This window comes from Podarcis gaigeae, assembly GCF_964106915.1.
Source record: "Podarcis gaigeae genome assembly, chromosome: 14".
Lineage (NCBI taxonomy): Eukaryota > Metazoa > Chordata > Lepidosauria > Squamata > Lacertidae > Podarcis > Podarcis gaigeae.
Window position 1 is genome coordinate 38,752,921 of NC_139690.1, and position 18,332 is coordinate 38,771,252.

The 18,332-nt window shown below is 43.3% G+C and overlaps 1 protein-coding gene and 1 long non-coding RNA gene across 6 annotated transcripts in view; one reads left to right on the plus strand and one right to left on the minus strand.

The window, feature by feature from the left end:
* LOC310831357 overlaps positions 1-16,950 on the plus strand; it is a 126,746-nt gene extending 109,796 nt beyond the window's left edge. The window contains exon 3 of the long non-coding RNA XR_014557801.1: positions 16,872-16,950. This is a non-coding gene — a long non-coding RNA (uncharacterized lncRNA). The remainder of the gene's footprint in view (positions 1-16,871) is intronic.
* SNX29 (sorting nexin 29) overlaps positions 1-18,332 on the minus strand; it is a 229,334-nt gene that overhangs the window by 101,708 nt on the left and 109,294 nt on the right. For all 5 annotated transcript variants that reach the window (XM_083711484.1, XM_083711488.1, XM_083711486.1 and 2 more), the window contains 2 exons: positions 8,830-8,885; positions 8,001-8,082 (listed from right to left, as the gene is read on the minus strand). In XM_083711484.1, coding sequence (XP_083567610.1) covers positions 8,001-8,082; positions 8,830-8,885 — 138 coding nt within the window. The remainder of the gene's footprint in view (positions 1-8,000; positions 8,083-8,829; positions 8,886-18,332) is intronic.

Consider the following 18,332-nt stretch of genomic DNA (forward strand, 5'->3'; position numbering starts at 1 on the left):
GACTGTGCCAGGCGCATCTCTCTGCTGATAGCATTCAGCAGTCGGGGAGCCAGCACTGAAAAAGTCTGTTTTAATGCTGCCACCCTCTGCACCTTGCTCACGGGGAAGGCCCCATGGTGCCGAAAACACTCCCCAAGCGGAAGACAACCGTCCAAGTAGGACTGGAACCACTGCAAAGCAGTGCTGCCCACCCGCAACTTGATAGCCTCTCGAGGAGGATGCAGTGGTTGATGGTATTGAAAGCCCCCAAAAGGTCAAAGGGGATTAACAGGGACACATTGTCCCCTTCTTTCTCCCAAAAGAGGTCATATAAGGTGACCAAAGCCAGGCCAAAAACCCAATTGAAATGGGTCTAGAAAACCAGTCTCCTGCAAGAACACCTGGATCTGGTCAGTGACCACCCGCTTAAGAACCTTAAAGGTAAAGGTAAAGGAACCCCTGACCATTAGGTCCAGTCATGGCTGACTCTGGGGTTGCGGCGCACATCTCGCTTTATTGGCCAAGGGAGGCGGCGTACAGCTTCCGGGTCATGTGGCCAGCATGACTAAGCCGCTTCTGGCAAACCAGAGCAGCGCACGGAAACGCCATGTACCGCCGGAGCGGTACCTATTTATCTACTTGCACTTTGATGTGTTTTCGAACTGCTAGGTTGGCAGGAGCAGGGACCGAGCAACGGGAGCTCACCCCGTCGCAGGGATTCGAACTGCGACCTTCTGATCGGCAAGCCCTAGGCTCTGTGGTTTAGCCCACAGCGCCACCCGTGTCCCTTAGCGCCACTCGCGTCCCTTAACCTTAACCCCCCCAAAAAGGGAGGTTGGCAACTGGACGGTAATTACTTAAGATAGTCAGAATCTAGGGGTGGTTTCTTAAGGAGCAATCTTATCACTGCCTCCTTCAGAGAGGCATGTCCCTGGCCCAGACAGCTGTCTCCTCCCTGCTGGATTTTTTCAGCTAGGAGGGACAAGTGTCCAGAGCTCAGGTAGTCACCCAAACCAGCCCAAGTGCCTTATCCACATCCTTGATAAATACATATGCAATCGCTCTTTCTGAGAGCTGATATTAATGTTTGTACAATAATGTCTCTCTGATTCCTGCATTCAAATATGTAGATTTAAACCAGCCACTGCGCTGATCAGATAAACATGCATCCAGACTGGTGGTTACTCTCTTTCCAACAATAGCATTTTGGGTTGTAAAAGAATTTTGTAAAAAGAAAAAAGAAAAAGACTATCATACTCATACAGCTCTACTGCTGCAATTACTGTGTAAACAAACATCCCTCGAATCATCTTTCTGACAGGGTTTATATTCCCAATAATTTATCAATGTTTGATATGCCAACAGCTGCCCACCGTAGGGGACTATTAGATTTACTGCAGCGTCTGCGAAAGAGATTTGTGGAGGAGGTAAAAACCTGAGTCAGAAGCAAATGGGACAGACGAGAATCACAGGCATGTCCACAAGAATCATTTTGTTGCTGCAGGAACACAAATAGGTTGCTAGTAACTATCACCATCTAGAGGTTAGAGCCAAATAAAACTTAGCCATTCCTTCCCCAAAAAAATTCGCATAGCTTTTCTGTGGTGTCTAACACAAACCCCACAAACACTGTCAATTCCAGGGTGGGTAGAGGGGGGAAAAAATAGGGCAGGCAGCTTAGAAACACACATAGAGGGAGAGGTTTCGTTGCACTTAACTGCTTGATTTGATTGTGGTTACTACATTTACCATTTTTACCTATCTGAAAAATGGCACTGCTGCTTAAGCCTAAAGGTTATAATTGGGGCGGGGGGGATAAACAAAACAATTGTTCACATTACATTGTGTGTTTTGATGCCTTTGTAGTCTTCTCATTATACTTTAGCAGAGCAGCTTGTAAAATTCTGAAAGGCGAAAAATATATATGCTGAGGCCCTTGTGAATGAATTGTGAATTGAATTAGAACAGAACGACTTCCTTTTTTTCGGAGGGGGCGAAATTGGAACTGAAATTGATTCCTTCTTTGGGGGAGGGGAGGAGATGAACTGGAACTGGAACCAATTCCCTTTTAAAGTGAACTTTCCAAACGCTAATTCATGGGCCTGTACATGAAACGGAGGAAGAAGCATTTTTCTTTGCAGCGATCCAAAGATGGCAGCTTGGCAAGACCCGTGCGCTTAATGGGATTTTGCACAGTAAAAAGGGAGAGAACTGTGATGCAATATTATACGCTGGCACATATGCTTTGCCTACGAAAACACCAACAAAATAAAATATATTGCAAACAAAAAAGACAAAAGAGACTGGTGTTTGGGGAGACTTTTCCGCACATTATTATTTATCGTGATGAATGCGCAAGGCGCTTTGCAGAGAAGAAAGAGGCGTTCATCCTACAAGATGGATTTTTCCTGGTAGCATGGTATGCAGCATTCTAAATCTCAACTACGATAAGATTACTGTCACCTTTTAATAGGAAGTGCTACCAAAATAATAACTGCTTATACACCCTGGGATTAGTGTCTTTGTCTGACTTGTACGTTGCCGGTAATCTCTCTCTCTCTCAATTTTGAACAGTAACAAGAAGAGCTTTACAACCAAAGCAGTGCTTCCTTTTGCATCAATTATTTTGATACGTTTATATGAATGTTTGTTTCCAATGTGTTCATACAGACAAGATTTAAAACTTCTACTCAAGCTTTTTCTGGTGAGTGGTCTGCACGGATCTACCTCGTGGCTTGGCAAAATGGGAGAAGTCTGCAAGTCATTTTCTCACCACTTTCCTACTCAGCGGCCCATAATGCTATAGTTCTGCAGGACAGCAGCCATTCCACCTGGGCCACAACAGATGGGGAGAAGGGACAATGGGACTAACTCCATCAGCTTCCATTTGACTCCTCCCCTCCCACCTTGTCTCCCTTCAAGCTGCTTGTTTTCCTCTTCATCTTCTTTTCCTCATGTTGCATGTGAGCCAGGGTTTGAAACTCCCATTGTTCTAGGCGCTTTTTGCGACAGGGAATTTAATTAGCGAGAGAAGTTTCTGAGCTCTGGCCATAGTACTGCGCTTAAGACTTCAGTTTAAAACTGCAGAGTGGAAGGAGGATCTTTTACTGTTTCCCCACTTCCAGCTACTCTCTGAAGACTGGAGAAGAAACCCTCTGAAGAGTATGAGGGGGGTGGGTAGGGGAAAGACTAGACCATGTGAAAAATGAACATAATATTTTAGTAGCAGTTCATTCGTTTCCAGCTTTGTATTCTTCTTATTAAAAAAGTGCACCTAGACATTCCATTGTTGCGCCATTTAGCTCCTAGCTTCCATACGAAGTTTCTAACACTGATGGGAGCTACACTCCAACAACATCTAGAGAGCACCAGGTTGGCAGCCCCTGATGTACAGCATTCCAAACCTACTACAGTGGTACCTAGGAAGATGAATAGAATCCGTTCCGGAAGTCTGTTTGACTTCCAAAACGTTCGGGAACCAAGGCGCGGCCTCTGATTGGCTGAAGGAAGCTCCTGCGGCCAATTGGAAGCTGCAGAAGCCGCGATGGGTGTTCAGGTTCCAAAGAACATTCACAAACCAGAACAAACACTTCCAGGTTTGCAGCATTCAGGAGCCAAAATGTTCGTCTCGCAAGGCGTTCAACTTGCGAAGGACGACTGTAGATATAATGGGACACAAAGTAAGGTTACAAAAGAACAGTTGTGGGAAAACCTAGTTTCTAACTCAAGGAAATACTTCGTACAACTCTTTCTATATCCATAGAAATAATTTCTCAAGAAAGAACCTGTATTAAAGAAAAGGAAAAAGAATTCCTTAGGTAGTACTATTAATACATCACTCCTTTTGGAAAGCACTAGGGACCAATTTGGATAGGTTTTTTTCCCCCCTCAGACACATTACAATTGGGACTTATTTTTAGCATTTCTCACCGAGCATTTATGATTATGTAAAACAGAGGTGAGAAGAGTTCAGGATTTTTACGCACAGAATACTTGCTATCCATTGTTTGAATTTCGAACCAGACACCTATGCAATGACTCTCTCCCCCGCCCCCCCCGTGTGTACACACACACATATGAGATCATTCCCTCTGGGAATAATAATTTTGGAGAAAGAAAAAGAAAATGTCAAGCAGATAAGGGAACGGCTCCCAACCGGATTGCTTAAGCATGACCATAAATAGCATTTTTTAAAAAATCTACAAAACTAGGCAGTTTATACCCTAACCGCAGTTTTTTTAAATTATAAAATGCCAGAAGCCCATTTGGGCGGCTCCGTTGGGAGGAAGGGTGGGATATAAATGTAGTGAATAAATAAGAGAGCTTCAAAGTTCTATGCCAGCTAGAGTTTGGATTTGATATCCCGCTTTATCACTACCCTAAGGAGTCTCAAAGTGGCTAACAATCTCCTTTCCCTTCCTCCCCCACAACAAACACTCTATGAGGTGAGTGGGGCTGAGAGACTTCAAAGAAGTGTGACTAGCCCAAGGTCACCCAGCAGCTGCATGTGGAGGAGCGGGGAAGTGAACCCGGTTCACCAGATTACGAGTCTACCGCTCTTAACCACTACACCACACTGGCTCCAGCTTTTCTGAGATGCCATCAGGTTCAGGTCTAGTTGGCAGGCTGAGGCAGATGGTGAGGAGGAGATGGAAGCTGAGTGCAGAGGCCCTCCCCTTTCACCAGATTCAGTGGCTTTGGATGGAAAAGTAGGGATCTCTTCAGCTTCTGACACCTCCTCCTCCTCCCAGTCTGGTCCATCTTCTCCTTCTGACCACTCATCACCATCCCACCACCAATCCCCAGGCTCTGAGTCTTCTTCCCCTGGAAATTCCCCAGCTGGGGCCTCCCACCATTCCTCTGCATCCAAGCATTCCATGACACCAATCTTGTTGAGTGGAGCAACTTGGCTGCACACAAGTGATACCCGAGCTGAGAGAACTGCACTAGCTACTAGGCCATGTTCAAAGCCCTGAACAACTCAGGACCAACCTACCATAAAGACCACCCACCCCATATTCAGATTTGTAAGATCATTTAGATCAGGGGTCCCCAAACTATGGTCTGTGGTTTGCAGGCTTCCTTCAGGTGGTCCATGGTGTGTCTAAAGACCACTTACAATCTGAATTCTACAGAATTCTATGGAATTCAATTTTGAATTCTGCTCTGTGGAATTCAAATTTGTAATACACCGAAACACAATAAAGGAAAAGAAACAACAGAAGTAGCAATCATACAGCACATCACATTATAATTGCTGCAGCAGACAGAAAAAATAATTAAATGGTCCACAAAGACCCTCAACAATTTTCCTACAAACCAACCTGTGGGGTATAAGCTCAGAATTGGAATCTATTTATATACAAACAATCAAAGCTTTACTAGAAAGCTCATGGCTTTTGGCTTAAATGCGTAGCAGTTTAATTTTGCAAAAGTTACTTGTGGAACCTCTGAATTCTACTCCCCCTTCAAATTCCACAATCTCCCTTCTGAATTCTACTCCCCCTTCAAATTCCACAATCTCCCGACTTCCGGGTTAGCGCCATCGCCGAATGGCGGATTCCCTCCGAGCTCCGGAGGGAATCGGCTCAGCAGGGATCGGGTTCTGCCGTGCCGGCGACGCGGGGACCCTTAAAAACCACGGGCGCGAAAGCCCGTGGACTTGGTGACTCGGGCACCGTTAGCGCCCTTCCCGACCCGTGAAGGAGCCTTTTTAAAGGCTACAGAACGGGGGGCGGGGAGCGGCGCGGTGCTGAGAGTCCTCTGCTTCCCCTGCTGAGCAAAGCCGCATGCCATTTGATGGAGAGCGCTGACTTCTTCTTCTGAACATTTGGATTAAAACAACAACCCGTGAGTAATACGGAAATTGGACTTAAAAGGAAATTCTTTGTCTTTTTTGAAATTCGGTACGAGCGGGGGAGGTGCAAAGAGGAAGTCTGCCTCCCCCCCCACTGTAGACAATTTAAAGCAAGGATTTAACAATTAAGGTCGAGAGAAGAGCCTCTTCCTCATTGGGAAAAAGTTATTAATTCCACGAGTTAAAATTACAAGTAATTGTGCTGGAGGATAAAAGCGGATCGAGATTTAAAGTACAACACACACACACACACCCCGGAACCGGGAGTAACCCGCGAGAGAGCCTGGGGAAGAGACATAGAGATTTTGACAGCTGTCAAAGTAGCTGTCAAAGTGAAGTACAAAAAGAGAACTTTGTTCTGGAGACTTTGCTGGCCAGATTTGTTACAATTTGGATATAATGCGTTGAAAACAAGGAATAACAAGTTAATTTGACTTTTGGCTCGGATTTGGAAGGAAACTAAGTAACTATAACCCCTCTAGAGGGGGTTCTGGGACATTATAAGAATGGCTGTAAGTGGAAAAATACTGATGGAGTTGAATAGGACTTTTTATCTCCTGGGAAAACTTCAAGAACAGAGCACTGTTTTGTCTACAGAAGTATCTACACTGAAGGAAGCAATAGAAGTATCTATTGAAAATGGAAGGGACTTGACGCAAGTTTTGGTTCCTGAACAAAAAGCTTCTGTAGCGAAATTGGAAATACTTACAACTGAACAGGGAAAGAAACCATCGCAGAAGACCAAGGAAGGCCAAGGGCCTGTCAGGAAGGACATAAAGGAAAACAGGAATTGGATCATGGAAATTTGGTTTAAATTGGACATGGAAGATTGGAGAGATCTCCCGATGGGGGGACTAGAAGACCTATGGAGTACAAATTTGAGCAAGATGGAAGTGGGAGCATTTGGGGCACTCAGGCTCAAAAGGATAGGCCTGGATGCAAGAAAAACGGATACTTTTGAGACAGAGCTCTTACAAGACTTGATGCCTGACATAAAAGACTATCAAAAAAACCAGCAAAGAGGAGCAGAGAGAGAATTAAGAGCCTCGGATGTGAGATCGCCAGGCTGACACTAGATAGACTGATGGTTTTTGGGGATTGAAACCGGGAAAGAGGGGAGGGAGAATGGGAATCCAAAGGGGGTACAATCATATTTTGAATTTTTCTTTCTTTTTCATGTGTGGTTTTGAAATGAATATAAAAAAGGGAAATTTGTGGAAGGGAACTGGGGTCGACCTCAGAAAAAAGATGTTTATGTTTAAAGACCGTGGAATATGAAAGAGGGTACTTAAAATGAGCTAAATTGAATAAGGGGTTAAATACGATAAGGTTAAAAATTTGGGATAGGAACTTGTTGAATTAAATAAACAGAAATAGAATACAAGAAGGGGAGGGGTGGGGAAGTCCTGGAAAGACATTATTGAAATTAAGGTTTAAAATGTAAATGTTTCTTTTTTTATTGTTCTTTTTTTTTTTGGTTGGATTTTTTACTTTTGGAAACCTCAATAAATATGATTTTTTTAAAAAAAACAAATTCCACAATCTCCCTTAGCTGTCTAGATCTCAGGGTTGCCCATTTGTGCTGCAACATCAAAGGAGAAGAGGAAATGGCTTAAGAAGAGGCAGAACAAGCAGAAAGTTAAGAAGCCAAATGTACTCCCAAGTATATTCATTGGTAATGGTACCTTTATCAATGGCATTAGATAAATGTCTATTGTATTACGGTCACTTGCTGTTAGCCACACATCAAAGAAACAAATCTTACACATTAATACGACCTAAGAAATTATTATGAAGAAGAATATTTAAAACATCAAATCAGAGCATGAGAAGAAAGCCAGGATCTCTGTTGCAATCCGTCACACTTTAATTAATCTTCGCATGCATTGAGAACTCCACCCCAAGCAAGAAATTTTGCTGTTCCAAATGTAACACTCTTATTAATGACATTAAAGCATCACAACTTTCTTACATACTGGCATACAACTGCACTCTACATAACCAAAGAACCATATCAGCATAAATCAAAGCTGAGACATTTCAGCAATTACCAGGCCTGTGAATGATTGAAGACACTTTAGTAAAATACTTGGAAGAATTCAATGGAATCCACCACCACCACCCTAAAAAAAGAGAGAGATCCCTTAAAAGTCATGAAACTCACCTGGTAGACATGAAACGCGTTGGCTGCTTTCCCACGTAGAAAGACCGAGGGGATCCAGACATTTATAAGAGCTCGATTAGATCTGAGGAAAAAGAGCCACAAAGCTCTCTGTATGTGCAATCCTGAAACAAGGCACAATGTAGTAAACCAGAAGTGGGAAGCCTGTGGTTCTCCAGGTGCTGTTGGGACTCAAACACCCATCAGTTCCAGTCAGTATGACCGACAGGGATGATGGGAGTTGTAGTCCAGAAATGTCCAGAAGGCCAGAGGTTCCCCACACCTATAATAAGCTGTAAGCAGGACCTAATGAGTGGTTATGGGGGTTAAACCACAGAGCCTAGGACTTGCCAATCAGAAGGTTGGCGGATCAAATCCCTGCAACGGGTGAGCTCCCGTTGCTCGGTCCCTGCTCCTGCCAACCTAGCAGCTGAAAAGCACAAAGTGCAAGTAGATAAATAGGTAAGGTATTTCCAGCGGGAAGGTAAACGGCATTCCCATGCGCTGCTCTGGACCCAGAAGCTGTACGCCTGCTCCCTCAGCCAGTAAAGCGAGATGAGCGCCGCAACCCCAGAGTCGGCCACGACTAGACCTAATGGTCAGAGGTCCCTTTACCCTTTACCTTTAGGGCCTAGTGGGTGGTTATATTATTTGCCAACCTGCCCCCTCAAAAGGGATACGTGGGATAATATTGCAAATATACTGTGCATTAGTTATACTGCAGGCCGTGGATATCCTCACATATAAGAATTTGATTCATTATTTCATTATTTCTTCCCTCAGAGCCACTGCAAAGAGGTCAGATCAAGTCTGAAACCTTCTACCAACTTACATTTCAAAATCGGACAAGCTCTGGTCCTCAGATGTTTGGCTCAGATCTCCAGGAACCTGCAGTTGAAAGAAGAGGGGATTAAATTGTGTTTAAGCAATGGTATTGCCTATCAGGTTGACTCAAAGCACAGAGATATGGGACTGGACATTCCCAAAAACGAATATCTAAAAGCAGTAAGAGGAATGTCACTTTCCACCCCAGTGACCCCTATCAGAACAGAAGTCTGGGTAACACTTCTGGAATTTTGTATGTTATGTGTATATTCTCATACCACTTTAAACTTTATATGTATATAGAATAATGGAAGACAGATGCTTAAATAAAGTTTCTCAGCTCTTACCTAACCTATCACTGGACAGAGCTGTTGTGAAAATAAATTGGAAGAACTCCATGTACATCACCCAGAGGATACAAACATTAAAAAAAATAAAACTAATAAATCACATGGTCTTAAAGGTCTCACATCTGTTTTATCACTAGACGGGGTTCACTGCAATCTGTCTTCCTGACTGGGTAGCCTTTTAACTCTCTTTCTTTCTTTCTTTCTTTCTTTCTTTCTTTCTTTTCCTGCAAGGAGAAAGTTTTCTGAAGAACCTCAATTAACACATTTGCACTAGTGATGTTACCTGATTAAAGAAATTGAGTTTTGATAAAACAATTTAAATTTGCATACTGGGGGGAAGATATTCCTCTCGTGGGATGCCAATTTGGGAGACACGTTCTCAAGTCTAATTAACTCTTCTGACAAATTCCAACCGCAGTTACCTAAGAAATAAGCACCATATTCTATATGAGTTGATGCTTAATTATCCTTCTGATTTTTAGAATCAGATTTTTTTTTAAAAAAAAAAAGAAAGTGCCTAGATTTTTTTAGCATGCACAATAATAACCTTCAAAGCAAGCACCACACAGCTGCATTTTGGACATCAGTAACTCTAGCACCAGGCGACCTTTAAATCGGTGTCCTTTAAAATGCAGTACCTTCTGATGTAATTATGCCCCCATTATCTCTGCCATCAAAAGTTGCTGATTATTTTACCTAGAGGAGTTTCAGGTTAGGGAGCTGAAGGAATTATTCATGAAGCATCTAACCTTTGCAAGAGACATTTAGATAATTGTGATTGGCGCTAATGCAGCTCTAAGAGCACAATCTTTCACAGCAAGTTGTCTAACATTCCCGCCCCACTTCTTTGTGGTCCAATCTGACCCTCCACTAAGCCCCTGTGGGTGACATGTAATGGGGATGGCTACTGTGGCCAAGACTGAAATATTACATACACGGAACAGAGGGGTTGTGTCTTTCTTAGGTCAGGCCTTGTTCATTTCAGGAAGATATATACAACTAAACACAGAAGAAAACTCCCTCAGAACTCAACAGCCAATGAGGGTAGAGTATTCCCTCACTGAACATCATGCCCCTCTGATGGTTACTAAGCAACACCTCCACCCATCTCTCTCTTGGCTGGTTGGCTTAAACATTAACCCTTAAGTTGCAAACTGAATGATCAGTGCAGCTGACCTTAAAATGGGGTGGGGGGCATGATTTTAAAAGCCTATCCCCAGCTCTCTGGGATTTCTGCCACTGATGTCCTGTGGCAAGTACATGAAAAACAGCACTACCAATCCATCCAAAAAGTGTGCTTCCAGGCAGTATCAGATGTGACTGAACCTACATCGGGGGGGGGGGTGTAGCTTCTCCAGGAAGAACGGGTCTAATATTAAGGCTGAATGGTAATATACTGTTTGCTGATTAATTCAGTGTGGGCTTGGTGGCAGAAACACCAGATGGGATCATCATCGTCAACCGAGACCCCTAGCACATCTGCTGCAGATGCAATTGGACATTAAAGTCATCCATTGAAAACTAACGTCCCGATTCCCATTATTGTACCTCAATTTCAGCCCCGCAGGGGTACATTCGTAAGTAGCAGCAATCACAAAGGAACAACAGGGAGAAATAACTCACGGTAAGATCTTCACTGCGCATACAGACTCACTTTCAATGCACCTTTCCTGACTTCAATGAGGAAGTCATTTGCAAGAGTTCTGGAGGAAGCCTAAGTCATTATGCTAATGCAATGTGATTTTAGATGTACATATTTTCCTCTGTGTTGTGTGGCAACCATGGAAAGGGGCCAAAAATCATGATGTACAAAATTTCTGCCTTGAAAAACTGCAGTGATGCAGGTGAACATCGCTAAACAACAATCTACTGATCAACACCCATTTGCTATAAGATTATAAAGGTATTGTTCAGAATATTTTACCAATTATTTATTATCATAAACCAGCATTCATACATCCAGTTACAGATAGGTAGCCGTGTTGGTCTGCCATAGTCAAAACAAAAAAAATTCCTTCCAGTAGCACCTTAAAGACCAACTAAGTCAGTTCTTGGTATGAGCTTTCGTGTGCATGCACACTTCTTCAGATACACTGAAACAGAAGTTTCCAGACCCTTCTATATAGTGAGAAGGTGGGGAGGGGTATTACTCAGAAGGGTGGTGGGAATGGGTGATCACAGCTATCTGCCAATCACCCATTCCCACCACCCTTCTGAGTAATACCCCTCCCCACCTTCTCACTATATAGAAGGGTCTGGAAACTTCTGTTTCAGTGTATATGAAGAATTGTGCATGCACACGAAAGCTCATACCAAGAACTGACTTAGTTGGTCTTTAAGGTGCTACTGGAAGGAATTTTTTTTGTTTCAGCATTCATACAGCATGTTGAACTGTATTCAGAGAACATACCTTAAGAAGGCTTTCCCAAACTTGGGTCTCCAGCTGTTTTTGGACTACAGTTCCCATCATCTGTGACCACTGGTCCTGCTAGCTAGGGATGATGAGAGTTCTAGTCCAACAACACCTGGAAACCCAAGTTTGGGAAACCTTGCCCTATGAAAACTTACAAAGGCAAGTCATTATAACTTCATAATGCAGACTGGCTGGGAAGGAGCCCTGGGACTGATGGATGGCAGCTTAACTAAAGCCATATAGACTGTTCATGCCTCTCCAAGGCCCCACACAAACTGGGGACATCACCTCTCTCCCACTTAGCCACTCCATTGCCAAAGCCACCCTGTTTTCTTGGAAGATGGTGCAAATGTTATTACGCAGCTTTTAAAAGAGGAAACCCTCAATATTAATCCTCTCGGCCCCTACAACTGGCAGGTGAGGGCTTCAATTGGTGATGCCACCTCTGGGAGCAGCTAGGATGCTATTGACCCATCATGATAGAAGCTTCTCAGTGGAAGCTCCCCATATAATAATAATATTTTTTTATTTATATCCCATCCTCCCCAACCGAAGCCGGGCTCAGAGCAGCTAACAACAATAAAAGTAACACAGCATTCTAAAATCAATTCATTTTAAAATCAATTCAAAATCAAATTAATGGCAACATTTGTGAGATGCCAACCATGGCGAGGTGCATCTGTCTCCTTCATTACAGTGGTACCTCTGTTTACGAACTTAATCTGTTCCTGAGGTCTGTTCTTAAACCAAATCCGTTCTTAAAACGAGGCGCACTTTCTCTAATGAGACCTCCCACTGCCGGTGCCCTTCCACCGTTCAGTTTCCATTTGTAGACCAAGGTAAGATTCGCAAACCGGAACACTACTTCTGGTTTTGCAGAGTTCGTAAACCAAATCATTCATAAACAGGACTGTTCTTAAGCCAAGGTACCACTGTATTGACTTCCAAGTGGAAATTGAAAACATTAGATAGGCACTTGATGGCTGAAAGACACTGCATCTGACAATGTTGGTAAGAGAAAGCTTTTAAGTGTAACTGCTTTAAGAATGTTTTTAACAGTGACGATTCTGAAAAAGTTTTAACTGTGACTCGGGTCAGTCAGAATCGTGGCTGAGTGGGAATTTGAACCATGGTCTCCCAAGTCCTAGATCGGAAATTCTAACCACCGTACCTCTCTGCCATCGATTCATGTCTTACAACACCATTGTGGTCCAGCAGGGGACAGAATAATTTTTAAAACAACAACACAGAAAGTGGAGAAGCGGAAGAAGAAAAAAGTTGAAAGAAAAGGGAGTGAGGCTCATTGGGAGGAAGAACAAGCTCCGTTCTCTACCTAGGAAAGGGAAAGATCCATATGTGTCTTCAAGCTTAGCACTAGTTTTGAATGGTCCAAAAGTTTCCCTGCAACTGTTGCGCAGAAATCACTTAAAGACCTCTTTGCAGCAAATTATACTCAATTTTCTTGAAGGGTGATTAATCAGCAGCAATTAAGTACCAGGTTACTTACAACAGAAATACATCTTGCATACACATTTCAATATATTCCCTTCATTTTGCACCAGCTGACGCGGAATAACTCGCAAACACTTCACATCATTATGGCCTAGGAATTCGGAGGCAGGATTGAACGCGGGCATTTAGTTTAGAGATGGTCTTTCAAAAAGAAAGTCTGGGTAGAAAAAGTGAGTACAAATATGCTAAGAGAAGGCAAAACCACACTAGATAGATAGCAAAACTGCTATGCCCCCCCCCCCTTCATAAAAGAGTGTTCCTGGTACTTTTCATTTATATTACCGCTTTTCTATATTTACAGCTCTGGCACAACCTGGAAACTGAACCAGATTTTTTAATATCTAGTTGCTTGACTCCATGATGAATATAAAGGGACAGAGGGAATCTAACACTTTACATTCCCTTCCCTTCAGCTATGAATAGCTTAAATATGTTGTATTGATGGAGAGTGCTTATTATTCCACATTTCTCCAAAGCTGGACATCTTTAAAAATGCATTTGAAGCTAAGAGTACTTCAATGACTAGGAGGAATGAAGTGATTAAACAACATTATTTCAGCTGGAGACTTTTGGCATTTATCATCTGATGCTTTAAAGACATTTTGCAATGGGGCGGGGCGCAGGGGCACAGGGGGGAAATGGAGAACATCAGAGCACATGCTTTAAGTGCACAAAACAGGTAACAGACCTATCACTGGCAACTACACATATAGAATGAAGCCGCAGAGTTAGACCAAGACCCTCAAGAACGACCAGCAGTCAAAGTAGACCAGTGATGGCCAAACTTGTTTTGGGACTACAACGCCCATCATCCTTAGCTAACAGGACCAGCAGTCAGGGATGATGGGAACTGTAGTCCCCAAACAGCTGGAGGGCCAAGTTTGGCCATCACTGAAGTAGACAGTACTGGCCTAAATGGGTCCGTGCATTATACGCTGCTTGCGTTGGAGGGAAATTCTCATTTGCTTCAACAGAGGATTGTTTCCCCCCCCCCCCAAGCAAAATTGCAAATGTCGGTGATAAGTTCCCAATTGGGACCACTGTGGGAGACAAAAGATTACAGCCCCCCTCGTCCCCATCCAATAGTAGGGGGTCCGATGCTGGGGCAGAGCGCTCCCGCTGGCAATTTATGTGAAATGAAATTGCTTGCATTAAATGGCACAGAAATATACTAACGTATTATCTAGCTTGGCCCTGAGACAGGTCCCTGCGTCCCAGGTATGGGGAACCCTTGGCCCTCCCTTGAAAAGGGCAAAGAGCTGAAGGAGGAAGTTGGAAGTGCAACGCTCTTTCGCGCTTCCTCTTTCATATCTATGGTCTCTTCAAAGCTCGGATTAATTCCACTGGATGCAGGTGAAACCTGTACCTGTTTATGCACACCCAAATACTCTCTTCTTCTGGCTTTTTTTTTTTGGGGGGGGGGGTAATTTAGGGGAACGGCAGAGAAGTGACCAGAGAAGACGGTATCCATGACACTTGCTCAAAAACCAAAACATGCCCAAAGCCCCCCCCCCCAAAAAGGGTTTGTGACCCCTGGTTTATATAATGACCACACTAAGCAGAGAGAACAGAAGGCAAGGGAACACAGACTCGAAATCCCTCACAGTCCCTCTTCCTACTTCAGCCAATTGCCCCCTACCTCCCTTCCACCCCCAACATGCCATCTACCACCAGCTGCCCAGTAGGAAGGATCCTGATGTATACCTATATGTAGATCATGTTTATTCATGTATTTTGATTTTACGTGTATGCCACTTCAGAAGGATTTGTATCCTGAAAGGTGGCTAATAATAATAATAATAATAATAATAATAATAATAATATAGTTGCACATTTAATAATAATTTCTACAATGTTTTTTTCTAATACCTTGCATTTATTAATTATTATATTAGTTCTAACACATGGTTAGAAAAGGATGGCATTTTTGAGTAGTAACTAAGCAACCTGCATACCATTTGCCGAACTTCTCCTGATCACACAATTTGTTTGTTTTACCTGCAGTCTAGGTTTCCCTACTTACTGACAGTCAAGAAATGATATTTCACAAGCGAGACTGAGGGTCAAAGTACACTCAGTAAGCAAATTTGATGCCCAATGTTCAGCTAGACTGCGACGAAATTAAACAGAGCTATTCTGCTTACAAAATCCACCATTGGATGTACCACTAAGTTTGACTTGCCCTTAAGATTTCGTTCCAAAATTTATAGCTAGCAGTACCGCAAATCAACTCTAGTCCATGCCAATGTATTTGTGAAGCACATAATAAAGAATTCTGCCACCTAATTATTTTATATGGCTTCAAAAGGACATGAGTCTGTTGCAAAGGACACCGTCTCCTTGTCATCCATCATAATCTTATAATGATATCTGCCCCCCACACACTAAGACATTCTGACTAAATTTACAAACATACCAAATGGTGAGAGATAAGTTTGCAACTACATCAAGAAATCAGGCAGAAATGTCCCAGTTCTTAACACAGATGATGGCAATGAAGATGAAGGAAGGAAGACAGCATCCATATGGTGCTGAGCGTTTTCTGCAATGGAAAATTTACCACTACTATATTTTTCTATGGCAGGGGGGACCCATTTCTTTAAAAACGCATTTTCCACAAAATTAATGACTGAATAACGAATACCCTTCAAAGTTAAGCTCTGGCATGGCCACAGTTACCTATTTTTACAGGTGGCTTTCCTAAGACCCTCTTTATCCTGCTGTTCCATTCTGTAGGAGTGCTTGCATTTCTCACACTGTTTATGAAACCTCATGAATCTGCTGGACCCTTGCCACTTTCCTCAAACCATATCCTCCTCTCCCCAGACGACACCCCTCTCCAGTCTAGCAACTGTTGCTTCTTCATTTTGGAAACCTAGTTGTGCGGCTGAAATAAAAAATTAAAAAATAGTCCAGTAGCACATTAGACACCTACTAAGTTTATTCTAGGTATAAGCTTTCGTGTGCATGCACACTTCTTCAGATAGGTGTGTGGCCTTAGACCCCCAAAAGAGCCTTACTGGGTAAGGCCAACTGCCCATCTATTCCAGCATCCTCTTCTCAACAATGACCACAGGTGCCTATGGGAAGCCGGCAAGCAGAACCTGAGCACTGTAGCCTTCTCAATCCTTAAAATTCCCAGCAATGATCATTCAGAGACATACTGCCTTTGAAGGTGACCCGGAAAACTACAACTAATCCAGAATGTGGCAGCTAGACTGGGGGCGGCCGCCGAGACCACATAATACCGGTCATGAAAGACCTACATTGGCTTCCAGTCCGAGCACAATTCAAAGTGTTGGTGTTGACCTTTGAAGCCCTAAACGGCCTTGGCCCAGTATACCTGAAGGAGCGTCTCCACCCCCATCATTCTGCCTGGACACTGAGATCCAGCGCTGAGGGCCTTCTGGCAGTTCCCTCATTGCGAGAAGCAAAGCTACAGGGAACCAGGCAGAAGGCCTTCTTGGTAGTAGTGCTCGCCCTGCGGAACACCCTCCCATCAGATGTCAAAGAGATAAACAACTACCTGACATTCAGAAGACATCTGAAGGCAGCCCTGTTTAGGGAAGTTTTTAATGTGCAGCATTTCAGTGTATTTTTGGTCTTTGTTGGAAGCCGCCCAGAGTGGCTGGGGAAACCCAGCCAGATGGGCGGGGTAAATAGAAGGGGAAGAAATGGAGGTAGTGAGAGATTTTACTTTCTTGGGCTCCATGATCACTGCAGGTGGTGACAGCAGCCACAAAATTAAAAGACGCCTGCTTCTTGGGAGAATAGCAATGACAAACCTAGACAGTCTCTTATAAAGCAGAGACATCACCTTGCCAACAAAGGTCCGTATATGGTTTTCCCAGTAGTGATGTATAAAAGTAAGAGCTGGACCATAAAGAAGGCTGATCGCTGAAGAATTGATGCTTTTGAAATAAGGTGCTGGAGGAGACTCTTGAGAGTCCCATGGACTGCAAGAAGATCAAACCTATCCATTCTTAAGGAAATCAGCCCTGAGTGCTCACTGGAAGGGCAGATCCTGAAGCTGAGGCTCCAATACTTTGGCCACCTCATGAGAAGAGAAGACTCGCCGGAAAAGACCCTGATGTTGGGAAAGACTGAGGGCACATGGAGAAGGGGACGACAGAGGACGAGATGGTTGGACAGTGTTCTTGAAGCTACCAACATGAGTTTGACCAAACTGTGGGAGGCAGTGGAAGACAGGAGTGCCTGGCGTGCTCTGGTCTATGGGGTCACGAAGAGTCGGACACGACTAAACAACAACAACCAAAGATTTATTATGTCTACAATCTTCATCTTGGCGCAGAGGCTGAAAACCTGGTCCTACAGTTGTGCCTGATGAAGAGTTCTGGAGAACAAGGAAGATTGCCAATATCCTATGATATGCTGGTTGTTTCCAATAAAAGTATTGCCCAGCTATGGATTTTGAAGGCCTGCCCCACTACCCCTTATGGACCAACATGATTACCTTTGCTTTTTAAAGCAACTGTATTAGTTGTCTGTGGCAGTTTTCAATTTCTTGCTTGCCTTGGGCTATTCGAGTTTTGATATTCTTCCTTTTCTCAAAACCAGATCAGACCATCTCAAATTTTGTGTTAGCCAAAGTAGGATGGACTGCATTTTGGCATCTAATTTTGTGAACTTTAATCACCGCAGATGTGTTGTAGATTACTCACTGTAGAAGAATGAGCACAGCTGCCCAGTCTCCTTTGCATACAGGGCATTTGCATTCTTACGGGTGTAAATAAAACTGGCAGCTCAATAGATTTTGCTGCCACACTCGCCAGATTAACACCAGCAAAATATATTTGTGTTCCCCAGTGAGAAGATAGAAAAAATTCCTAGAAAGAGAAAGCTGTCTGTGGTTATCAAAGCCTCCCACACCCACGTGTCTCACTGCTATTTTAATTTTTCCACCTCCCCCTTTCCTGCCCTTGCTGAGAAATTTGGGAACTGGTAGCAAACGCTTGTTTTAACAGCTGCTTATACAACGTTATCTGTTAGACACAGATTACTTTATCTTCAACCTCTTTCAAAATGTCTTATCCTCTACTTGGATAAATAAAGCCAAATCTTCAAAGAAATGACTTTTGTATATATAAATAAAAGCCTCACATTTGAGCATCTGCGCAATTATAAATATTTTTTATAGAACTGTGAAGCTGGAAGGGACACCCAAGAGTCATCTAGTCAAAACCCCTGCAATGCAGGAAATACAGCTAAAGAATC